The sequence below is a fragment of the Dermacentor albipictus genome, chromosome 6 (assembly GCF_038994185.2).
Source record: "Dermacentor albipictus isolate Rhodes 1998 colony chromosome 6, USDA_Dalb.pri_finalv2, whole genome shotgun sequence".
NCBI classification, from domain to species: Eukaryota; Metazoa; Arthropoda; class Arachnida; order Ixodida; family Ixodidae; genus Dermacentor; species Dermacentor albipictus.
The window spans coordinates 93,407,052-93,433,423 of NC_091826.1; the positions used below are offsets into that span (position 1 = coordinate 93,407,052).

Here is a 26,372-nt window from a genome sequence, read left to right on the forward strand (position 1 = left end):
AACTGTCCCAACCAGTTATCTCGTCGTCATGCGTTTGGTGCCGCACACGTGGGGTGCCGCCGAGATAAAAGATGACACTAACGAGCATAATGGTTGGATCCCACCTGTTATTAGTGCTGGCATGTTCATAACACTTGCTCCATTCGTCAACATCCTGTCCCTCCAGGCCAGAGAACACACCAGGGTTGCGATGTTGGGCAACTGTGATGACTGGAGCAGTCGGACAAGCTGAAGCCATTGCAGAGGCAGTCTCGTCACCGGGAGGCATGGTGACAAGCTCCATGTACTGACCACTTTGGAATTCCGTGGCGAGGACGGGGACCGCTAACCTGCACCAGAATGTTATGTGTGGAAAGACACAAACGAAAGAGGCTATTTACAGGCTATTTACAGCGGAGCCAGAGAGCCAGGCCGACACTCGCTCGCGCCAAGGGCACAGACCCCCTTCGTCGTTCTTGCGGCGGCTCGTCTCTTGGGCATCTCGCGGATAATATCGTAATAATATCACTAGCAGGTTACGAATAACATTTCCCAGGTTGGTGGCAAAAGTTTGTATTTCCAGAGGCCTAAGCGTAGGTTATACCACAACACTCGGTAGTGTGAATGTTGCGCTGGCTGCATACTGGGCTGTAAAAGTGAGATGAAGGATTACATTATATTTGAAGGATGGTTTCTGGTATAAAATTACTCGCTGTGGTGCCGCAGTGGTTTTGGGGTTGCTCTACTAAGCCCGAGGGTGGGGGATAAAATGCTGGCCTCAGTGGCTGCGTTTCAATGGGGGTGAAATGCAAAAACACCTGTGTACCATGCATTGTGTGCATGTCAAAGAACTCTTGGTAGTCAAAGTTATTATGAAGCCCCCCACTATGGCATGCCTCACAATAGTACTATGGTTGTAGGATGCAAAGCCCTAGAATTTCATTTTTGTAATGTTTCAAGAGCTGGTCACCATGCAATGAAAGAAAAGCATGTGCTAGATTTGTGGAATGTGGCATCTTGCATGAATAAGTGTGGGTGGGTGGCTAAAGACACAGACAAATGAGAGTAAATAACCGACATGCCGATTTTTTTACCTGCAATGTCCTGTGCCAATTAGGTTTGTGAAAATGAATCTCGGCATTACTTGACCTGAAGTGGCCAGTTTTCATCTAGTCACGTTGCAAGTGAGTTGTGTTATTCGTGCTATATGTGCGTCGGCAAACACTGCAAACTGTAAAGAAATGAGAACGCGAAACAAGCGAACAAGATTTACAAATAAACATATTTATTACAAAATGTGTCCATCAGGAACTCCTAAACATACAGGCAAAATTTGTCTTTTGATAAACTCTGCACACTCGCTCATAAATTCTTAAACTTTTCATAACAACTCCAGGGAATACAAGCCCATTGCATTTGGCTATATGTGTGCAATCAGGATGCATTTACACTCCTTTAGGATTGATTTTCTGTTAACACGGATATTGTGAGAAACTAGCCATTCCATCTCGACCTTCGACAGCATTTTTCATTTTTATTTATTTGTTTGTTTTTTTTGTTTTTTTTTCTTCAGAAAGGCTTGCAGTAGACTTCTACTTCAGTTAAGCTCTTGAACACACATGAATGCGACAGTACAGCAGAGCCTGCTTGCTTGTGAAGACGACGACATGGCTGCTAGAGGAGTAGGTGTGTGGAGCAACTCATCTGGAACATAGTTTACCACTTCTCCGCATCATGGTGCAAAAGTGACACTGTGCTCATTAGAATGGTACAAAGGTCCTGAACGGCATGTACTGTCTGGTGCTTCTGGCAGCCGGCGCACAACAAATAAAGCAGGCAGAGTGAACAGTAGTCACCTGTGGCAATCAGTTTGTGCAGTGATAAGCTACAGGTGTCTGTTATTGCGTGTTTAGAAGTTGCTAAAAGATGTGGAAGCACATCTACGAGGCTGAATAACGGAGGCTGCATAAATTAGTGGCAGTATTGCTGCCTCAAAGAAGATTGACACGCACACTTATTTTTTTTGCTCTGAAGTGTACGTCAGGGGGCCTAAACCAGCATTGTTCTCAGCTCTGACAAGAGCAGCAGCGGACATCAGTTGCGTGTCAACAGCGCTTTTACCAAGAGCTCCTCAAATGTGATTTCACTTAGGTAGTCAATGAAGATGTGCTTACCAAAAATGCAATGATATGGTGTCTTTGCTCATTTCTATATCCTAATGCCCGAGAAAAAGAAGAGCGAAACATTATATGGGACTGTTCTCACATAATGTACATACGTGATTAGCACCGTACATTTACGCTTGGAGATATAAAAACAAAAAGCTGTGAATGAGGCTGCCTGCACAAAGTGCGATGGCTTCAAGATTTATGTGCTGGCGTTTGTGGAGCTAGGCAGCGCATACGTTCTTGCCTCATGCTCACAGAATCCAGCAATGGAAGCTTCTACGGCTGCTCCATTTTCTGGTTGTGCAAAAATTAAGACTGTACTATCGCCCTCAATAAAGTTCAATTGGAGGTGAGTGTGTTTCTACGAAAGGAACCGATGGCCACACCATAACTCAGCAGGAAAGGTAAGTTCGTTTGTTGCTGAAATAGACAAAATATTTGCCAGCTACACCGCCAAATGTAGTCAAGATTTTTCACGACTCTTTAGGAGAGGTGAATGACTACCAAGACTGTATTATATGGGAGCAATGAGTTTAGCTCTAAGTGCAATATTTCTGCTGCAAACGGTTCTTACCAGCCGTGACGCCTAAGTGGTTATCACTGTGCTGCCAAGAATGAGGTCACGGGTTCTATTACCTTCTGTGGCAGCACATTTAAATGGGTTTGGAATGCAAAACCCTCATATATCTACATTTAGGTGCATTTTAAAGGACTCCATGAGGGCGCCACAGTATGTGTGGTAATTGCTTCTCAACGTTGAACCTAGTAATTTATTCGATTCAAACAATACTTCGCCGCACTGAATCTATGAAAAAGAAACCACATACTAGCTCGCAGCGTAAAACTTCGAAATAACTTCGCTGTTGTATAGTACTGCTAATACTTGAGTGCCGGCTAGGTTTTTGTGTATAAGCTAGAAAAAACACGCATTTCGTATTTTCGAACAGCGAAATTCCCCATGCACCTTTGCTTTCACTGTTCAGAACGGCAATTTCTAAGCGTAAGTCATAGCTTAATCACAGCAGAGATAACCTCTAAGACGCCTCTGTCTACACTGCGTACGGATGACGATGTAGAAAGGAGCACCGTTCTACTGACAGCAGCACCGTTCTTGCATGATGATGCGGAGAAGTGGTGGACTACGCTCAGTCGACACCACCACTCCCTTGGTCACCATAACAATGATTAGGAACTTTGATGGGGGAAATGTAAGATGTATCCAGGCTGACTTTTCACACCTGCCTTCAATTCTTGATGTGCAGTTCAAACCTCTATCCTTACATCTGCATGTCACTGCAAGCTGCATAATAATTTGACTGTACTGTATATGTATGGCCTCATACGCAAACAAACAAGAAGCCATAAATAATATGTTCCATGAACTGCTGGCATGTGGCCTGGCACAATGGGATTGTATCACCTGTGGCACAGTTTAAGATATAGCAACCCTTGGCAACTTGTACTACGATGAGAACACAACGTATGTGAAAGGTTGAAATGACTTGCTGCCTAAACAGAGGAATGACAAAAGTGTGACTGTTGCAAATGTGTTTTGGGACTATGAAATGAGTGCAACATCTATTTAAAGAAAACGTAATAGGTATTAGTATACTCACATTTATATTAAAACTCACTATAATAGGTGACAAGTCAGGAAAGCAGAAGAAACTACCCCCAGGAAATCATGATGCATCTATTTCATGCCCCTCCAGGTCATAAAGCACAGCTTCTACACGACGTCACCAGTGCAAAGATGAGAAGACCAAGATGTTCAAAAACAAAAAGCATCCTGCGATAGTATGCCATATTTACAAACAGAAATAAATTGCCAAGCACATGGATGAAGACGGCAGCTCCACAGCTCAAACAGATTGTTTGTAAAGGGCTAGGACATGCATTTGCATAATAGGGCTTTTTTCAAACTGCTCGAATTTATTGTTAGAATTAACCTTGATTGCATTCCTTGATATATACTCTGAAAGGCAATGTTGTGTCCCCTTGTTGATCATGAGTTTTGTGAATATATCTTATTTCTGTATAAGGCTATTGACACACTTTTTTTCCCCTTGTGTCGCCTTCATTACGCAGGTAAGTTATTTCTTTTGCAACATGCTTGCATTTTCTGTGCTTAGCAGACTTTTCACAGTGGTGCATATCAGCTGAGTCCTTTTTGGCTTTATAAGTGTCTTTTTTAAAACTTTTTTGCAGTCCATGGATTTATCCATCGTGATCTGCTGCTTCCTGCATATACATCACTTACAAGTGTACTGCGGTTTACTTCTTTCAAACGCTCAAGGGGCCAGGAGCCTCATCAAGCAGCAAATTGTGGATCTTTTTTTTTTTCATTACCACCGTAAGTCTCATGGAGATATAAAAGTTCCTTTGAATGATTGAGTGATTTTCCCTAATGTCCTGTACAAGGTATTATATTTATTTGAATGTAAGGCGAGGTTTTTTTCCCAGAATGCTTAGCCTTGAAGTCACCCCCCCCCCCCTTTATATATGAGGCCGATATATTCAGTTAGCAGCACCAGATATCCAGCGATTCAGATTTTAGACAGCAGCGCAAACTGTAGCAACTAATTAAACGCAGCATGTGAAGCAGTACTGTACAGAGAGTTCAAAAAAATTTAATAGCAAAGACAGGTTGTAGGCTATTTGCGAAAGTTGCTCTGAGGTGCGACTTCAGGGCAGCGAGAATTCCAGCTTGTAATGTAGCTTCACGGCAACGCGGCACGCGTTGCCAAAAAGCCACATTATAAGGCGAAATTCACACTGCCACGAAGTTGCAACTTCAGGCAAAATTTGCATATAACTCGCACCAATTATTCTGGGGGCTTCCGATTATTCATTACATTGGGCAATCCCTGTTGAGTTTAAAGAATTCCTCGGCTACTCTATGTTGCCTTACATGAGTATGCATACCTAAGTTAATTTTTTAAGGTCCCCCAACTTGGGCACCCTCGTCGTATAATTGTGACTGCCATATAATCGAATAAATATGGTACTTCCTTGCCAACACTATTTACTCCCCGAGAGCGCACCACAGACAAGAAGGCTGAATGACCTGGCTGATCCCTTGACAATGGGTATCACTGGCACTTACAAATGTGCTTCTCCTGCAAGGGAGGAGTTTCAGTGAAAGGAAGCAGATAACTAGCATATGGAAGGGAAGGGATACTAGGGATGAGGGCATTTGCCGGCTCATGTACACACATTCCCTTTAAGGGGCACTTACTACTGCATTCCTGACCTGTCATGACTAGGGCCGAAGCATCAAGAAACGGCTGCATACGATGCTTAAACAATTATACAGACAAGCAAGCCCTTTATGACCATAATCAAATTTAGTGGCCAGTACGATTAGTATAGACTGGAAGATACTTCAATTAAACCGGTGAATTATCTTCCTTTCGTATCTCGATGCTTCAACATCATAATAAAAGGCTGTGCACGGTGCACTAACCAATCTTGCAAGCAAGTCAAACATTGCATCTTGCAAACAAAAATACATTTCCTCAGTGGCTAGTCTTGACTGGAACGTGACTAAATATGAGGGCAAACAAGACTTCTTTAGCACCATACGCAAATCACCTGAGAACTCTTGCACCACCTCATTTCACTTGTTCAGGCTCGGCACAGCTGTGTTACAGTGCAACGCTTTACTTTAAAACAGCGGCATTTGAAGTGCGTGATATGTAAATATAGTGTGACAAAATTCTGTGGTGCCCTGGACGTGTCTTCACTGGGCTTCGCTATCCCAGGCATCAACGTTGTAAGGCTCCAAGAAAGGATGACAACATCACGCTGGCTAAAGGCGTCTTTTCGGACCACCGCTTGACAGTCGCTGACCTAAAGAAAGCAAAAAAAGAAGGAAAACAAACAGTAAATGTGTTGCATGTAGCAAAGACCTGCACTAAAGGTGTGCAGATGTGTGCCGTAAACTTTCAAGACCTTTGTAGACCTCTGTAGACCTCTCAAGCTGTCTATACAGCTTTTTCCCTGGCTGTCCTCGCAACACCAGTTGCGGAAATAAACCTTCAACCTTCAACCTTCAACCTAAACTCACAAATTTAGGGTAATGGTTTAAAGGCACATGGGGCTAAATTGGCTATAAGTGCATAGCATTTAGCGTCATCGACATTTGCTGGTTGATAGGTGTCTCTCTCGGCGTGCTTTCTCATTGCAAGAATGCCAACGCATTGCTTAGCTGTTGGGTGCCCGAACACATACTTCAGCATGAGCGATGGCTGTCTAGTAGTACACAACACTGCGCAGAGGAATGCAGAAATATTTCCTATCCCACCTTTCAAGGCACAAGCGTGCCCCACACCGCAGCAGGCGAGTGTGCTGTGCGGGCAAGTATGTTAGACCTACGACAAAAGGATGCAAGCTAAAAACGGGCACATCGCCAACAGTTGCTCATTGTGTGAGGCCACAGCAATTTGGAAAGTGCCCCACTGTCATGTACAACTAGAAAGCGTGGTAACAGGCAGTCGGAGATGTTAGCTGAACACTGGGGCTCTGTTTGAAATGTGAAAATGCAAAACAAGGAAAGGCACTTGGAAAACATATTTAGCAGCAGTGGACGAGAATAGAAGGAAAGCGTTGACAACACAATCTGCTAATTTCAACAAATTTATTCCTAAAAAAAACTTTTATACCCCATGTACAGTAGCGCTACACCCAGGGCTGGGCAAAGATACTTTGCAATTGTATCATGATACGATACCAGATACTCTGGCAACAAGTATTTTTGATACAGATATAAGATACTTTCGGCAATTATTGTATCCGATAGGATACTTTCCATTTGTACCTTAAGATACTTCGATATATTCACAAATATTTCATTATAGGTCTATATAATGTAGCAGCAAACGCATAATAACAAAAATGTTTGTTTGGAAATTTCATAACTCCAAGCAACCTTGTTCCATTTAATGAAATGGCTGTTAGTATCTAAATAATTTTATTTTTCTTGCTCAAAGTATGACATTTTCATTCCAAAACAGTTTGTATGGGTTGCTTTAGCCGCCTAACATGAAAGCTCTGTGTACACGGTGCTTTCAGCGATTCTCACTTGTCCCTTTTGTATTTCGTGGGAGTCGCCTCTCTGCTTGCCAATTAGCTAGCGAGTCCCCATATAATTACAAGAACGTTAATAAGAAGCCCCTGCATGATGGCGTGAATACCGCTGTGAAGTTTTACCTTGTATGTAAACATATTACCATTTACACAACACCACATCACTGGACAGGTGTATAGCAGCAGCGACGCTGGTAGTGACATTTTTTGTGATGCATCATGTATACAGAGAGCACATAAGGCTACAATAACCTCTCAAATTCAACTTATCTGCTGGCATAAAGCATTCGTTAGTGAATTATTCATTTATTCAGGTGGCTTAGTGGCAACAGTATAAGCTTGAGAAGCCGAGTTCAGCCAACATTTATAGTTTCGCATGGTGATGTTGCAATTGTCAGTATCTTGTAACTTCGGATACACGGTACATTCTTTCATGTATCAGAAATATGGATACTGATACACGTTTTGCCAGACGTATCATGATGAATATACAAGATACCCAAGGAGTACCTAAGATAGTCTTTCATGCATCAGAAATATGGATAATGATACAAGTCTTGCCACATGTATCATGATGAAAATACAAGATACCCAAGGAGTACCTAAGATAGTATCTAAGATACATGTACCTTCGATACTGCACAGCATTGGCTACACCTGATTAATGTGTCAAACTGAGCTTACCCAAAAGGCCGTTTCTTTATCTAGCAGTTCGACAGATGGAGTACTTACACAGCTTTGACCACTCTGATTGATATCCTGTGCCTCAATAATTTCGAGTACATCTTTATCTCTGTGCCTGGCTAGAACCAAACAATTCCCGAACAAAGAAGCGCAGCCACATTCCTGACAGTGAACAGACACATCACCATCACAGTGATTCTTCACATTTAATCGATGCCCTCTTAAGTGGTCACTAAGACATCGTCCTGTCCTATTTACTCCTTACTGCAGGATAGCAGCGACTCGTATGCCATTTGAACAAAGCTTTGGCGCAAGTAGAGCACAAAAATTTGGAGGACATTTAAGCTTCGCCATTAAGAGTGGAACGCGACAGCATTCAAATATCCTTGACTGCGTGTCATGCTTCCCGGCAACTGCAGCTTTCTAGCGGATGCACGGAGGTGAGCCCTATCCAGATGGTGTTGTTGCAAGGAACCAAGTGGGCCACACTGCTCTGTGAGTGGTAGAAACGCTGAAGAAGTGGTTTGTGTCAGGGCTTTTGCATAACAGAATTATGTTTCCTGGTACATTCAAATTACAATCCGACACTATCACGTCAGTAGGTTGTGTTCAAGTTGTACTTTACGATTGTTTTGATGCATTTTACTTTGAGGAATTTGTTCAGTAACGCCTCTGCACCACGCGAGGGGCCTACATTGTTGTGGTGCAGAATTGTTTTGCGCGAAACAACGTCCGACGCACGATGCCGACACCAGGTTTTTTGCGACACAGGGCCCTTAACACTATCACATTGTTAAACTTTGCTGTATGTACTTCACATTTAAACAAAGCGAAGCTTTGTTTAAACGTGAACAAAAACAGGAACTTGCTGACGGTGCAGAAACGGGAACTTGCTGACCTTGCTGGTCAGCAAGTTCCTGTTGAAGTGCCTCAAGAACCTAGAAGTGAAAGATCCTTTCCTTGTTCCTAACTTGAATGCTATCACTTCCTTTTTTCGCGACAATAATATTTGCTTACTGTTTTCTATAGAATAGAAGACGTGTTTTATTCTATACCGCACCGTGAATTGTTTGCTGCTCTAGATACACGTATTGATGACAGAGGTGAACCCAAGTTTCAGAATTGTGTTGGTCTGAGTGCTCATAATTTCTCAGCTTTACTAGACGGCTATCTGAGTAGCACTATTATCCTTTTTGACAACCAACTGTTCTTGCAAAAGAAGGGCATTTGTACTGGCTCATGCATAGCACCTCTATTATGTGACCTGTTTCCTTCTCAAATGGATAGAAATTTTGACGACTGCCTTAAGGGCACAAGTGTTAAAAGGTGTTAGAAACCGCTGTTTCTAACGTCTCTCTGCGCAGCCTGTTTCAATGGTGTGCGTAGTTACATTGGTAGCGAGCCTAAAAGAGCTCGCTGATGGATCCCGCGCTTCGTGCTTGCATAAAGGGGATGACTAACGAAATGGGCTTCGGCTTTTATGGTGCAATGCCTCGAAGGTGTGCAACTCGGGAACCGGACAACCAGAGCCTCCAGGACCTCCACAATGCGACGTTCACGACGTGAATTGGTACGTGAAAGCTTACATCATCATTGTATGTTGCCTTTACTGAGCAAGAAACATGCGTTCAAGCTTCGCATCTATGTTGCTATTTTCCGTGTGCTTTGCAACGTCTGTTATAATTGGCGCAAAAGTTTAGTTGCTGAAAATGTGGTTGGTTTCGCTTGTTTGCTTCGCTATGCAGACGCCGTCTTCTGCAAAATTCATCATTTTCTGGAGGCTTGTGTGCGAACACATTTGTGTGGGTAATGGCTGCTGGTATATGTGCTACGCCACACTGACACACAACTGTGCTGTTGTCTTGCAGAGCGTTAAGCGAGCTGTGTCCAAGCGGGTCGTTTGTGCTTGAACTGTCGTGTGCGTCTTAATAAGGAATATAGTGCGGCTGGACCAGCTGCCCGACTGCTTTTTACACCCTTGCTAATGAGCGCCAACCGTACCAGCAGCGTTGCGGTTGACAAATGGGTGGGGCAACAATGCGTAGTTACATTGGTAAAACGCTAACATCACTTGCTTTCAAGAAATATCTTGTTGCGTGGCGATGAGCGCAGGTGTACCTGTAGGCTGTGTGGGGCGAGTGAAAACGCTGCGGATACCATATGCTGCCGAGATATTTCGAAGATCACTGAAAAAGGCAACGATGACTGCATAACTTGACATGCACACTTTTCAGGCCTTCGCTTGAACCCAGCAGTATTAGAAGAGATGTACTGGGAAGTGACACAATATGGCACCAATGTCACGGGGGAAATCCACAAGTACGACCTGCAAAGCATGCTGTTGATGTGGCTTTTTCATGCATACTTTTTGCTTACAGAAAATATCGCTTCCTGGCCTATCGGATGTTCACCCGGTGGATATGGAAGAGGCTTGGTCCACACAACCGAGTGGTGTTGCCTGCTTGCGTTGTAGTAAGAACAAGGGAAGAGTTCCCATCTGCATCTTATGTCGGCTCCCAGAACCCGCACTATGTACAGTCGAACACGGATATATCGAACTCGAAGGGGATCACGAATTAATTCGATATATTAAAAATTCGATATAAAAAAAATGCAGGCCCAGAGACTACCTGTGGCGGACGATGACCTACCGATTGGCGCATTCAAGAATGACAACTATTTCTGCACACACGCCGCAACGTAATGCTTTATTTGCGTGAAAAAAAATCGCTTATGTTTGTCTGCTTCTTCGCCTTGCAAATGAAATTAAAGACGCCAACCTCGATCTTATCGAGGCTGTTCAGGTGCGAAAGCCCGATTCCTTCCATGTCGCCGCAACAACGGCGAATCAAGCTGAACGCGGCCGCCACTTCAGTGGCGGAGTACGAGCGTGTAGCCGCCACCTCGTCAGGACGATCTTCGTCGCCACTCGAGCTGTCGGCCTGGGTCCCTGCGACTGCAGCTACAATGTCCTCGTCGGCGAGGCTAGCAACAGCCTGAACATTGCTGTCAACGTCCACAAAATCGTCAGCAGACACTTCGGCTGGAATGGCAGCCGGGAAAAGGGACAACAACTCGCGAAACGCGTCGTCCATGCACTCGTTGTCACCATCGCCGTCTTCGCAGGTTTCGGGAAGTTTGGCCGTCACGAGGCCTGCCTTCCGGAAGCAGTTGGCCACGGTATCCTGCTTCACGTCTCTCCAGGCGCCCGTCATCATTTGAATGGCCCCCAGCAGGTCAATCTTAAGCTCGGTGCCCATGCGGAGGTTCACCAAAAGCCTATCAATGAGTCGCCTCCTGTAGCCGACTTTGAAGGACTTAATGATGCCCTGGTCGAGCGGCTGCAACTTCGCTGTCGTGTTCGCCGGCAGAAACTTGAGCGCGATGTTTTCGAGCTTGCAGGTGGTGTGATGGGCCGAGCAATTATCGACGAGAAGGCAAGCGTGACGCCCCGACTTGCCCAGTTCGGCGTCCCACGCTTGCAGCCATTCTGTAAACAGCTGACGCGTCATCCACGCTTTCTTATTGAAGGCGTAGTAAATGGGGAGCTGCTTACAGTTTTTGAAGCAGCGCGGTGCCCTTGCTTTGCCGATCACAAAGGGCTGGAGCTTTTGAGAGCCATCCATGTTAGCAGCGAGCAGAACGCTCACGCGGACTTTGCTCATCTTGCCCCCGTGACACGTGGTGCCCCGGACGTCGAGCGTCTTGCTGGGCAGCATCTGCCAAAACAACCTGGTCTCGTCGGCGTTGAAGATTTCCGTGGGTGAAAACTTCGCACAAATTTCCGGCCATTCCTTCGAAATCCACTGCTGGATATACTGGCTGATGACGGCTCCGCTTTCCCCAAAAATGGTTTTGCCAACTATCTTATGGCGGTTCTTAAACCTCTGTAGCCACCCTGTGTTGTCGGCGAAGTTGTCATCACCGAGTGCAGCGGCAAACCATTTAGCTTTAGCCATTAGCATTGGGCCATCCACCGGAATGTTCTTAGCCCGCACCTCTAAAAACCACGCATAGAGGGCCTTTTCAACTTTCTCGTGGGCAGGAGCGTGCACACGACAAGCTCCCGACGTTCGTTGCTCCGCCGCTTTCGACTTTATGTCCGCCTTGTTTTTTAACAAGGTGCTTAGAGTGCTCTGAGGAATCCCGAAGTCGTCTGCCACCGTCGCACTTTTCTCGCCCGCCTCAACACGCTGAATGGCTTTCAGCTTTGTCGCAAGGTCCAGGTTCTTGCGCTTCTTGACGCTGCTTGTGCTTGCTGCGGCCATTGCTTCCGTGTCAGCTCACCACGATCCAGTCACACGTGTCGTGAGACGCACGGAAAACAATAATGAACACGAAGCACAAGAACGCGCACAAAACACAAGAATTCACGTGCGCAGCCTCCGCCAACAAAGCGCTCGCGATGGCCACCTCCGAGGGCGACAGCGACTACGAAAGGCATGAGCGGTGGTTGGCTGAGCCAAGCAACAAGAAAAAAAAAAAGGCAAAAGGAGGAGGCCGCCGGCGCCTTCGTTCCTGGCTACATGGGGGAAGGATGAGAGACATTGGGAGAGAGAGAGAGAGAGAGAGAGAAAAAAAAGGAAGTTCCGCGGAGAGCGGGCGCAGCGGGAGTACAGTCCGAGCCTCTCTCGCTCTCGCATTTTCCGAGCCTTTCTGGGGAGGCGCGGAGCTCGCAGGTGCAGCGAGTGCCGAGATCGCGCGGTGTTCTATATATCCAATGGCGGGTAAAAATATCGTTCGATATAAACGTACGAATTTCTGTACTTTAAGACAGAATTTTCAAGGGGATAATTTACGAGTTCGATACAGACAATAATTCGATATATGTGGGTTCGATATATCTGTGTTCGACTGTATTGGGCTTGAACAAGTATGGACATATGTGGCACACTTGTAGGGGTATGCAGATATTCTAAACTTTTGAATAACAAATCAAACATTGTCCAATTTGGTTCCATCCTTGAAACGAATACTCACTATTCAATAACAAATAGTCACTATTCGATTAGGTCGTCAAATTGAACAGCCACCACTTGAAAATTCAAACATCTTGCTAATATTTCGTTTTGTCGACTGCACACAATCAAGCATGAAATTGAAGCAAAAATGTAGCTTTTGCCCCATCCACAGAGGATGTGACGTACTAGAGCACATTGCATTGCTCAGGCCACCATACCTTTGCAGCTAAACAAGATCACTCACAATAAAATGTTGTCAAGACACGGCATTCCGTAGTTGCGATTGTTGGTAGCCTATAGAAATCCAGCACCTTTGTCCTCTCAACTAATTAAATCAGGATAGCTCTCATTGCAACATACTTTATACAATAGCGTTGCCATCTGCTATGACCATTTGAGCTTGACAGTGTTTTTTTTTCACTCTGCCATAGCTGCAGACAGTGCATATCTGGTTTGACTGCGAAGGTATACACATCGATCTTAGTTCGATCGATAGTTGTAAAAACTTCACTGCCGTTTAATGTCGCCATGATGTCCTCTATGCACAGGAGAGGATACAGGATCGTATAGCAGGCTTGGTCGACAGTAGTTTTGAAATCGCCGCATAAGCGTATGTTTCCATTACGCTTTACCATTGCCACCATGGGTGCCGCCCACTCCGAGTGTGCGACCGGGGCCAGAATCCATTTCAATTAACCGATCAATTTCGGCCTCCACTTTTGAGCGCAACGTGTACGGTACCGGCCGCGCCTTAGAGAACCGAGGAACAGCACCATCCCACAATGGCAACTGGGCGGGCGGTCCCTTTATGAGCCCTAATTTGGGTCGAAACACGTCGCAAAATTCTTCTAACAAGACTTGAACGCCATTGTCAACTTCACGAATGGCTGCACTCTCACCTTCCGGCATTGGGCTGAGCACCGGCTCCCCAAGAAGGTCCAGTGCTGTCATGACGTCCCGGCCACACAGGTTCGGCCCCGAACAACTCAGCACCGCTAATGTGGCTTTCATAGTCTTCGAACCCAAGGAAACGTCGAGCTGTAACTGGCCACACACCGGCAGTGGTCCAAGGAAGCATGGCAACTTGAGCGGCAATTCTTGCAGTTTCGGCCAGGCATCTTGATGCTGTACGTAAGTGGGCCAAGTGATGATAGAAACCGGGGACCCTGTGTCCAGCTGCATCCTGATCGCTATTCCATTCCAAAGTAGAGTGCACATTATTGCCTTTACGGTGTGAATGTTTCCAAAGAAATTATCTGCCGTTTCAACGAGGAACAGAGCTTCTGATCCCGGATCGTTGAAGTTTCCTGCTGACGGATGCACGGCGTTAATTTGCTGGTGTGGCCACGTGAACAATTCCCTCGTTCTGCTGTATGCTTGTCCGGGACACATCTTGTGAACATGACCGCGCTGCTGGCACCAGTAGCACTTCGCCGAGCGGAACTGGCAGGTTCTGGGGTTGTGCCCTGTTTTTCCACAACTGAAGCATGGTGGCCGACTTTCATGTCGTGCATACATGTTTCTTAACATGTGTACGCCTTCGTCTTCAGGCGCAGTCTTCAACGTCTTCATGTTTTCTTCCGCCATTTCCACTGCTAAGGCGATTTCCTCTGCTTCGCTTCTTGTTAAGAATGCCTTATAAAGCAATCGATGACATACCGAGTCGTCTTGCAAGCCACAAACTATACGGTCCCGGAGCATCCTGTCAAGTGAAGTGCCAAAGTTGCAGGTATCCGCCAATTGCCAAATGGCTACAAGAAAATCTTTGACTGGCTCTCCTGGCATCTGGTTGGGTGAGAAGAATTTGTAGGATTGGGCTATTTCATTCGGGCTGGGCGAAAAATGCTTCTGCAGTATGTCGAGTGCTTCATTGTACGACAGCTCATTCACCTTTGTTGGTGCGCAGCGTCCACTAACGACAGCCACCGTGTGAGTGCTCAGCCCTGCGACGAGCAATGCTCGCTTCTTCTTTTCTTCCGTGATGCCACTGCTTTCGAAGAAAGCTTCTAGACGCACTAGATATGCCGGCCAGTGGTCCGTAGCTTCCTCGAATTGCGGTGGGCTTGCGTATCCGGCCATGGCTACCGGGGTGTTGCTGGTGGTCGGCAGGCTCATCCCATCCTCGTCACCACTGAAGTAACCATGTACTCCCAAGAAGATCAACTGAGCAAAGAACGTTTATTAAGGGTAGCGCATGCAATAAATAGCCCACAGCAAGAAAGAGGGGAAGGGAAAAATAGAGAGTAAGGGAAGAAAGTGATTACAGCAGGTGCGCCCAGCTTCATAGGCACGTGCGGTGCCATGACGATACAGCACAATCAGATCAACAAGAAAGATATTTATCCGCTACCTCATACAGACGATTCCCTCGATAGACTGTGACATGCACGTTATTTCGTTTCGATGGATTTAAGGAGCGGGTACAGGCAAATAGAAGTTGATGAGAGAGACCGAGGAAAAACTGCATTCATGACAACTGAAGGCCTCAATGAACTTAAGGTACTTCCCTTCAGCTTGTGCTTTGTGCCGGCAACACTTCAGCGGCTAATGAACACAGTTCTCTCAGGCCTCAAGTGGCAAACGTGTTTAGTATACTTGGACGATATGATTATGTTTTCTGCAACTTTTGATGAGCACCTGAGGCGACTACAGGCAGTTTTTCAAGCCATCCGATCTGCCGGTCTCATGCTGAAGCTGGAAAAATGCCGCTTTGGCTTTGAAGAGCTTCTCTTCGTCGGTCATGTGGTCAGCAATGAAGGTGTACGGCCTGATCCCGACAAAATAGCTGCCATTGCAAATTTTCCAGCACCATCTGACAAAAAGGCAGTTAGACGAATTTGAAGACTGCGCCTATTACCAACGCTTCATTCGGAACTTTTCACAAATTGCGTCACCGTTGGCACGCCTCACCAGGGAAGACGTTGCATTTGTATGGGGTGAAGGACAGCAGCAAGAGTTCAACGAGCTGCGGCAACGTCTCCAAAAGCCCCCAGTCCTCGGACACTTTGACGAAGACGCCCAGACAGCGGTTCACACCGATGCCAGCAATGTCGGCTTAGGAGCACTACTCGTGCAGCGGCAAGATGGCGCTGAACGAGTAATAGCTTATGCAAGCAGAACCCTTTCCCGTGCGGAAGCGAATTATTCCACCACGGAAAAGAGTGCCTTGCAATGGTGCGGATCATTATGAAATTTTGCCCGTATTTGTACGGCCGCTCCTTTAATGTCGTCAGTGACCACCACTCCCTTTGTTGGCTGACGAACTTAAAACATCCGTCAGGACTATTGGCGCGCTGGAGCCTTAAGCTTCAAGAATTCGACATGGTTATTGCCTATAAATCAGGAAAGCGGCACAAGGATGCCAACTGCCTGTCTTGCGCCCCATTTGAATCTACCAATGCAGAAGATGATGATGATGCAGCCTTTGTCGGAGTTGTCAATGCAGCTACAATCGCACAGCAGCAACACAACGACCCGGAATTGCAACCAATTATTAGTTTCTTGGAGGGTTGCACTACCGTTATCCCAAGGCTTTCTGCAAGAAGACTACCATCATTTTGCTTGCATAACGACGTCCTGTAGAAGGCAAACTTCTCTCCAAAAGGAAGCACCTACTTACTCATTGTCCCAACACCTCTCAGGAGTGAAGTATCACAGGGATGCCATGATGAAGCAACATCCGGTCATTTGTGCTACACACAATTGCTGTGTAGAGTGAGGCAAAAATTCTATTGGCCAAGACTCACGGCGACCGTTCAACAATACGTCCGGACATGCCTTGAATGCCAGCAGCAAAAAGTGCCATCAATCAAACCAGCAGGCTTCCTCCATCCTGGTGAAGTACCCATAACACCACTTGCTCAAGTCGGAATGGATCTTCTAGGCCCATTCCCACCTTCTGCTGTGGGCCACAGACGGATTATCGTAGCCACAGACTACATCACTCGCTACGCCGAAACCAAGGCTCTGCAGCGGAGCACGGCAAGTGAAGCAGCCCGATTTTTTATAGAGAATGTTGTACTGAGGCACGGCGCTCCAGCAATAGTATTCATTGACAGGGGAAGTGCGTTTACCACCGAGCTACTGGACACAGTATTAAGGCTTCGTGGAACAGCTCACCGGCAAACAATGACGTATCATCTGCAAATAAATGGACTGACAGAACGCCTGAATAAGACGCTCGTGGATATGCTCTCCATGTATGCGGATGTGGAGCACAATAAGTGGGATGAAATCTTGCCATACGTCAGCTGCGCCTACAACACGGCTCAGCAAGAGACAACATGAATGACACCGTTCCGTCTCCAACATGGTCGTGAAGTCGCAACTATGCTAGATGTGATGCTGAATGCTAGATGTGATGCGAAGGATGCTGAAGACTTTGAAGACTTTACTCAGCGTGCTGAAGAAGTGCAACAACTTGCTCACATATGTATTCATAGGCAGCATGATTACGACTCGAGACGCTATAATCTTCGTCGCCGACCAGTCTCCTACGTGCCTGAAGAGAGCGAGTTTAGACTCCCATTCACCGTTGTGGCCTTTCGTAGAAACTGCTAAGGCGCTACTTCAGGCCGTGTAAAGTTCTTCGGCGACTCACTGATGTCAATTATGAGGTTGCTCCCGATAGTCCACGTTGCTCAAGGCATCAACGGCACTTACCAGAGGTTGTGCACATGGTCCGGATGAAGCCCTATTTGTGCAAGTGAATTCACTGCATCGCAAGCGTGTCCTAGTCCGGTTGCCGTGACAATAAAGCATCGGAACGATGCTTTCTAGGAAGAGAGGATAATGTCACGACTAAAGGCTAGCAGCAGAAGAAAATGAATTGAAGGACACGAGCAGCAACCATGCTCCTTTTGAAAGAAGATGAAGTTGGCGCGTTGGCTCTTGCGATCTCTGAACACAGAGCTGGTTATCGTTTCTATCAACCTGGACCAGCATCTTGTTTTTCTGACGTTGTGACAATATCGCATTCATATCAGTGGTCAAGCAGTGATAGTCAAACATCTGTGTTGTTCTATGATGCAGAAATGACAATTTTGGGTTTGATGCAAACAAGATGACCTGTCACTTGCTCGTTGTTTCCCCTGATGTCGAGAGTGTGCGCTGCATATATGTAGCAAACTTTGTGCCTAATAAACAGTTGAGAGTGTAGCGCTGTCTTTCTTTCCATTCTTTCTGTCCTTTAGAATCATTCTTCTTCCAGTTTTTTTTGCGCTACAACACCATGTCATTCAGCAAACACCAACTCGCCCAAGAAAAAGTTGTTGTACTGCTAGGCAACTGTTCTCTTCCTCAACATATTCATGTTACGGAGGTGTTATGTGCACAGCTGCATTGAAAGTGCACGCTCAAGTTGTGAAATGCAATGTCAAAGCGGTGCTCACGTCACTGGGCAACCTTGCAGTAACACTGCAATAACATCTGAAAGCAGGCTCTGATCAATGCAAAGCGACTGTGTTTATTGTTCTGGTTCTATACACGAATACCCAAGAATGCGGACAAAAGGGTGGCACCCTTGTAGCTCAAATGGTACACCACCGCACATATAATGAACAAGATATGGGTGTGGCTCCCATCTGTGGCAAGCTGTCTTTTTGTCCACTTTCATTTTCCTTTATCTTATTGTCGTAGCTTAAGCATGAAGAACAGAACACAGGGCAAACCGATCAACTGCACACTGCATTCCGTGACGTCATGTTGCTGGGCATACAAGCGCCGCTCTGCCTGTATTGGCCTGCAGAATGTGAATTAGGATCAAGCGACTGCATCGATGTAAGGTGTTTATGTAACAACACAAGACGTCTAACCAGTGCAGCACAGAAGCGGATGGATTCCAGGTGACGAGAGCGGATGCTGAATTATCGAGAAGGCAAGAACACAAGAAGTGCCTTTTCACCCTGTTTTAGCCAAAGCTACATCGAGGCTAGGCAGAACTGACCGAGTTTAAGTCCAAGGTCCATATGTCAGACTTGTACTTGGAGCATTCTGAGCATTTCGCCAGTACCAATGACATAATTCAGGCAAAGTAACTCAGTATTCTTGACCACAATCACGGCAGAGGCGGAAGAAGTTCTTACAAATTTTCTGGTACTATTATCGCTTTCTTGGATGGAGGCTTTCGAAGAAGTTCAGGTTATTTTAAATAACCATTACAGCCCTCCGATATAAGTCATAGCTGAGAGGTGCTAGCTTAATCACCAGGTAGAATTCATGAAATTGTGGAAAACTTTATTGTCGGGATAAAGCACTTTGCTCAAAAATACAATTTTGATGCACTTCCTGCAGGATGCTGTGCTTGACTGTGTGACAGGCTTGTGGCAGTAAACCATAGTAAAGAAATTCAAGGGGTTCTTCTCACAAAAAAAAACTTCACCTTTGACAGTGCTTGCAAGATTGGACTATCGTAGTGAATTGCATCGCCCACCTAAAACCACGCATGACATTCCAGGCAACGGTGGCTGTATAAGGTGATTCGATCGTGTCGTTTTAGCATTTGCAAAGCCAGGTTGGCCATAGTTTCTAACTGACCATGTGGGATCGATAAACAGGTAAACAACATATCGAAGCAGGCTGCAATTCTCGGTAGGTTTCCCTCTTTCTCATGTAGTTTGCTCTGATGGAATCTATAATGATGCAAGTCTCGACAAAAGTTATAGCTCCTTCAGTCTAGGCCTCTCCTCGTCATCACTTTCACTTTGTAGTTGTCAACGACACTTTCATGGTGCAAGCACGAGAGCATGCCAAGACTGACACACCACCTATCTCGTTGTGGGAGACCAAGCTTGCGTTCACAGAGCCATTTTACAGAGTGAATATGCTACAAGTATGACAAGCTTAACGAGACCTGTAGCATGGTGTAATCAGCTCACAAACCTTCTACATGCGTCCTGCACATGGCCACACATCCGTCCTTCACAATGGTGGCATAAACCCAATGTGCACACAAGGTTGTAGACATTATGTCAAAGGTTGAAGTTGTGGCATGCACTGTCAGCAAAGTCAATTAAACACCATTTTCAATAGTACCCTTTTTCAGTCAGGTTAACCATTTCAACCAATTTTTAGACGGTGATGGGCGACAGGTCAATTTTTTGCAGCTCCTTATTGGTGCATCATTCAGTTAACATCTCACAGAAATGTACCTGATCAATCACAGAATTTAAAGTGAAGTTCCAGGTTCTGGAACTTCACTTTAAATTCTGAGCAGGACAGCAAGTTAGAAAGGATAGGAACAGCAAATCTGCGGCTTTAGGAGAGAGGTGGTCCATTTCTGTGCTGTGGTGACGATGGCCAGTAGCCGAGCTAATCGGAGTGGCACAATAGTCGACGGCAGACGTCGATTGCAGAATGGTGTATTGGCCGAGATAACAGCACTGCGTCAGGTAAGGGGAGGTATAGGGCAAGAGCGGAGGTGGGAGGAAGACAGCCAGAGGCGACAAATGCCACTGAGGAAGGCACCTCGCAAATGGGGGGAAGCGATTGACAAGGCTGAGAGATGTACAGCCACACGACGCAGAGACGGACGAGCGGAGAGCCATGGATCATGCTTGAGGCGGCAAGGAGTGCCCACCGCCGACAATGTGGCACTGCCGTGACAGCGGGAGAAGGGATGGGCGGAGTGGACGGTAGCGGCAAGGGTTACGGCAGCGGTGCTGCGCAGAAGAAGGGGGCGAGGATAGGCGAGAACACGTTATACGGCTTTGGAGGACAAGGGGAGAGCAAGGCTCACGCCGTGCGCGAGAGATGCGCCAAGAGCGCATGCAGCTAGAGCAGCATGCTGGCCCTGGCTACGGAGCTGGTTACGGCTAGACACAACGACCACGTTGATTGCAACGCAAAACGCGGGAACGGGCGCCAAAGAGCTGCACTCTAAAATCTTAATGACGCGATGCTTTGTTCCAATGTATTGAACTGGAGCGGCTGTCTCCAGTCGTGTATTGTGAGCAATTGCATCGAAATAATAGTTTCAACAGAGTGAATATATAGAAAGCAGAAGTTCTGCAAAATAAGAGGGTGAGACAAATGAAAGTAAGCCAATGTGAATATATGACAAATGGGGGTACTGTATTTAAACGCAGCTTCCATGACCAATTAGACATTTTCCTGCTAACTAATCGTGTGATTCCCGTCTCATAAAACTCCTTGAGTTGCTGTTTCAAGAAGTCTGTAACTGACTGTTTCACGTGATCGTCCAACACAAATCAGGTTCCCTTGAGCTGCTTCTTTCAATTGTCCCAAAATATGGAAGTCCCAAGGCGAGAGGTCTGGGCTGTATGGAGGATGTTGCAGCGTTTCCCACTTGAACTTTGCCAGTTTTGTGTTAACCACATCAGCGACATGGGAATGGACATTGTCGTGGAGCAAGATGACCCCATTCGTCAATTTTCCACATTGTTTGTTCTTAATTGCAACACACAGCCGATCCGGCATTTCACAATACCGGAAATCATTGATAGCCTCTCCAGGTTTAGCAAATTCGATCAGTAATGGCCCCTGTCGATCGAAAAAAAAGTTGACAACACCTTTTGGAAATGACGGCTTTTGCTTTCTTTGGGGGCGGTGAATTCGAATGTTTCCATTGTAAGCTTTAACATCGTGTTTCAGGCTTGTAGTAGTGACACCTTTGGAATTGTGTTGTGGGTGATTGCAAAGGTTGATGAGCTTATTAGACAAGAACGGAGGATAAGCATACATGAACTGGCAGAGCGTGTGAACATCAGTCACGGCTCGGTTCACGCCATAATTCACGAACATCTTGGTTATTGGCTCTTGTGTGCACAATGAATGCCCAACATTTTCAACCACCACCAGAAGACGGAGACGTTCGGTGCACCCTTGACTCACCTGGTCCGGTATCACAAAGAGGGTGACGACTTTATGCCTGCAGTTGTGACCGGGGACGAATCATGGTGCCACTACTACAAGCCTGAAACACGATGTTAAAGCTTACAATGGAAACATTCGAATTGCACGGCGGCCCTGGCCCGATCTTCGATCGTCTTTGCAACTTTCACATCCTCTTTGTACCGTTAGCTTCAATGCCTCACAGTGGCCAATGAGATGTAATGTTCAACGTAAAAGGCAGCCATACGGCTACTAATTTCTTTTTGAGGAACACCTCCAGCTGTCAAAAGCCTCATGACACCATGCTGTTCAACTTTTGGAGCGTCCATTATGTCACGCAATCATGTTCAACACAGTGTTTGAGAGCATTAAAGAACATTTATCCCCACACCTGCGTGTCACATTTGCAAATGAGAGATGCCTGTGTGCTACACGCACGCCTCGCAGATAATGAACCGAACCATTATTGCGCGGGGTGGGTTGGCTCGCTTTCATTTGACTCGCCCTCCTACATTATTTGTTTATATATTTATTTCAGAATACTGTAGGCCAACAGTTATGGCTCATGCAGGAGGGGCCATACAAGGCATGGAAATACACTGTGACATAAAAAGAGAAAAAAAAAAGAACGGCAGTTTAAGAGGTTGCCGCTAATATCAAGCAGAAAAATATGTATACACATACACATATACATATTTATACATATATACACGTATACTGACATATACAGCACCCATTCACTCAAACAAATGTTCTTCTAGAGCTTTAACAAAATTAGGGGACTGGAAAATGGCCCCCCGAAGACAGTCCTAGTCGGAAACGGTCCTCGGGAAAAAACTGTGTTTGAAGGTATCAGTTATTGCAAAAATTGGTTCCAGTAAATGAATTCCTGTGTGGTGTGTTCGCTTAGACGATAACTGTTTAAGTACTGTGGGATGCGAAATGTTTAGTTTATGTGCTAAAAGGTTATGCATGGACAACAAACAGGACATTTTCCTATGTACTTGAAGTAGATGGATGTTATTTGTTTTCATTAGTGTCGTAAGTGAATCAAGACGTCTGTATTTATTATAACTAAGCCTAATCGCTTTCCTTTCCACCATCTCAAGCTGGTAAATGTCCTTCTTTATGAATGGGTCCCATACGACCGACGCGTACTCCAATTTTGATCTAATAAATGTTATGTATGCAAGACGTTTAAGCTTACTTGGAGCGCCTCTAAGCTTCCGCTTCAGAAAGCACAGCTTGGAAAATGAGGAACAAATGTCCGCAATATGCGCAGGCCAGATTAAATCGTTTGTTATTGTAACCCCTAAGTATTTATGATGTGTGACCTCCATAACAAAATAATTAAAACGGCTGTGAGAGAAAGGAGAAACCTGCTTTTTGTGCGAAATTCGCAAAATGACAGTTTCATCTAGGTTAAGTTGGCGAAGATACAGTGGAATGTACAAATGCGAAGATAAAGCTCGATAAAGGGCAAAAGAGTGTCACTAGAAACAAAGTTCACTGCACGTATACACAATATCTCGTAAGAAGAAAATTGAATATAAGAATAAGTCTCCAATAAATCTAGGTATCTAAGAAAAAGTCACTATGTATAATGCCTCAAACAAGGCAAATAAACATGCAGCGATATCACAGATCACAGAATCCTAAGGCCTGCCCTCCCCCTCCCCCCCTGCCTCGCTCCACTCCCCCTGATAATCGCCAACAACAGAAGGCGGCGCACTTCGTCCCCGCTTTTCTCTCTTGCGCACACAAGACTGAGCCGACCCATGCCACCATCACCCCCCTACGCTTTCACTGGCACTCGCAGCATGAGGCACATTGTCACGATGTCATCGCCCTTGAAGTTTACACGGAACATGAGGGCGACGGCAATGGCAGGAATGTGCCTGGAGTGTGCGTGTAATTGCTATCACAATAATATAAAAGAGTGTCCAGCAACTGAAGCATTCCATGGCCCATTACTACCCGCAAAAGAAGAATTGACAATATCGAACTTTCACCATGCAACAATTTGCTGTGCCGCAAAAACGTCATTTTTTTTATTTTGTGGAGCGGGGGCATCGAAATGAAAAAAAAAAAAAAAACGTGAAGGAAAGCATGTTGACCACAATCGAATACCTACTTTGGGAACCTACCGAAGGAATATTGAAGAAAACGTGGGGCGCTTAGTCCACAGAGAACCATATGCATACTGCTCGGTACCCTACACCAGCGAGACAAAACTTTCCGGAGAGGTTGCGTTCAAGCGAATGCATTGCAATCCGTCGAGTCCCCACAGTGATGGCGGCAAGTGACCATTGTTTCTTTTTTTCGTCTGCTAGCCAAAAAGAGTCTAAAACTCTGCCAGGCGAAATTCTACTCGACCAGAGAAAAACGAACTCACACCGAAGTGTGCCTCGCGGTGGTTGGGGCCACACGAGAAAAATGAATGCACTCTGGCTGGCTCTGGCAGCCTGTGGGTAGCGAGAAAAAGAAAATTGAGGAGGCTCAATGTGTCCTCGCGAATAAAAGTTGAAGCAGAAAAATAAATAAGAATGTAGTTACCTTTGCTGGCTTTAGCATCTTCGCATGGATGCTTTGGCGCAAGTGAAAAAAAATTTTGATATTCTTTTCTGTGACATGACAGCGCAAATGAACCACCACAACGCTTCGTCTCATCAGACTTTGCTGCATGCTTTGTGAACTTCAGAGTAGTACACTCTAGTCGGCTTGTCTGATGGTGTTTTGATTTGGCTTGTCTTGTTGTATGGTCTGATGTATGACTTTAGAAAAGTCAATGCAGCTTAGGCGTCTAATGTTTATAACAACATTAATGCCACAAAGTTCCGGAATTGAAAATTTAATGCATGACTTTGGAAATGTCAATGCACCTTTTGCATCAAAAGTTTATAAGGACTTTATACCCATAAAATTTCGAAATTCAAATCCATGTGCTCCATAGATTCTGCGGCCTTGGCGAGATGCTGTGACAAGCCTGCTCGCCACCGAAACGCCTTTGAAATATTGTGCTTAGATGGGGCTCCTTGCTTTACGTGACTCCCGGTGCATGAGCGCTGCCACAAAATCCAGCCAGAGTTGGCAATGATCACGCTGAAATGTCTTTTCAAGCATTAAAAAAAGAAGACATTCTAGGGAAAATCCGGAATGATTTCCGGTGACGGGGGTTGTTTTAGTCGGCGATGCATAACAGCACGAAAAAAATTTCGGGAGGGGGGCTGAGGCCCCATAAGCAGCGCCCCCTCCCCCTTCTGGCCACAGCCCTGTGTGTCAGTGAATGCCACAGTAGCTCCAGAGGCATCGGGAGAGCAAGAGCACGCAGAAATAGAGGCAGCCTCCACCTCTTATGAGTCACTGGAGGATGCGATGCTCCTATTCAAGAGCAACTGTACGAGACAGAGCCAAAGGAGACGGCGAGCCAAAATATGATGATCAGTATATGCAGATGACGATGACGTACACAAATGGCGCTCACAACACTGACAATAATATAGAGTGCTTGTCTACTTTTCCGTCTTGTCCTTATTACCTTATTGAAAAGCTCCACTTTATAATTTACAGGCAAAAACCAACACGCCCAACTTGCTGTAATACTAGAACAGCTACTGCTACTAATAGGGTGACCCACAAACTTTAGTCAACCTGCGGGACCAGAACTGGTGCTCACTTGTATGCATCCTGCTGTGCCGCACCAGGTTGCACCGCTGGCTGAATGCCTTGGAACAGTATTCGCACCGGTATGGTCGCTCGCCCGTGTGTGTCCGCATGTGGCGCTCCACGAGGCTACTGGCAGCAGCCGTGTAGGAGCACAGGCTGCACCCAAACCGGCGGGGCACCATCGTGTGGCTAAGGTCGGCCATAATCGTGTGCATACAACTTCCTGCAACAAGCAGAGGTGAAGGAACACTAAAGCTAGACCTGTTTTAGACTAGCGATACTTCATTTCGAAGCTACATCGACGTTACTTGGGAACAGAAAGGTTGAATCAAGGAATGCATTTCTGGGAAGGTTGGTTTGCATGCAGAGAATCAATAATAGTACAAAGTAAAATTATCAGGTAGATAGCTGCGATTTATGCATGCATGCAGTGTTGATAAGTTACGTGCATTCCTTAAATATGGTTCGCTGTTTTCACACTGGCGCATTTTTGCACTAGCAATTGCTGCATCATCTTGTGATGTCTTTTCTAAAATTTGACTACTAAAATGAAGGCCAAATTTTTCTGTCGGCATCAGTGCGACATCATAGATATTTGAGTGTTTTCTATATTTTGGCAGTCTTCAATAAGGAAAAGTTGCAAAATTCTTAAATTTGGAGCCCCGTTTGGTTTCAAATGCAATGAGATTTTTCTTTAACAATAAATGCACTCGACTTGCCCATACCAGGCATTGTCAGAATTCATGACATTACAAGTTCATTGCAAGAATTTTCAAACTGGTGTTGTTAATACCGGTCTTTTTTTTTTTTTCCGGTCACCTTGCTTCTGGCACACTTAGCCTTTGTTAACAGTAAGACTGAGCTATATTATATTTCTAAAGCGTAGTCTAATATGCTAGATAAACATATTGTTCAGCAGTTAACATGAGTGTCACTCGCAATGTCAGCAGTGGCGTGTAAAGTGTGGCTTCAAACT

At 45.6% G+C, this 26,372-nt stretch overlaps 1 protein-coding gene across 5 annotated transcripts in view; it reads right to left on the minus strand.

The window, feature by feature from the left end:
• Positions 1-1,242: 1,242 nt before the first annotated feature.
• LOC135907498 (protein krueppel-like) overlaps positions 1,243-26,372 on the minus strand; it is a 30,471-nt gene continuing 5,341 nt past the window's right edge. For all 5 annotated transcript variants that reach the window (XR_010566022.2, XR_010566023.1, XR_010566021.1 and 2 more), the window contains 2 exons: positions 25,407-25,619; positions 1,243-5,999 (listed from right to left, as the gene is read on the minus strand). Coding sequence is in view for 1 of the 5 variants with exons in the window: in XM_065439196.1 (XP_065295268.1) it covers positions 5,959-5,999; positions 25,407-25,619 (254 nt within the window). In the remaining 4 variants the exon portion in view is untranslated. The remainder of the gene's footprint in view (positions 6,000-25,406; positions 25,620-26,372) is intronic.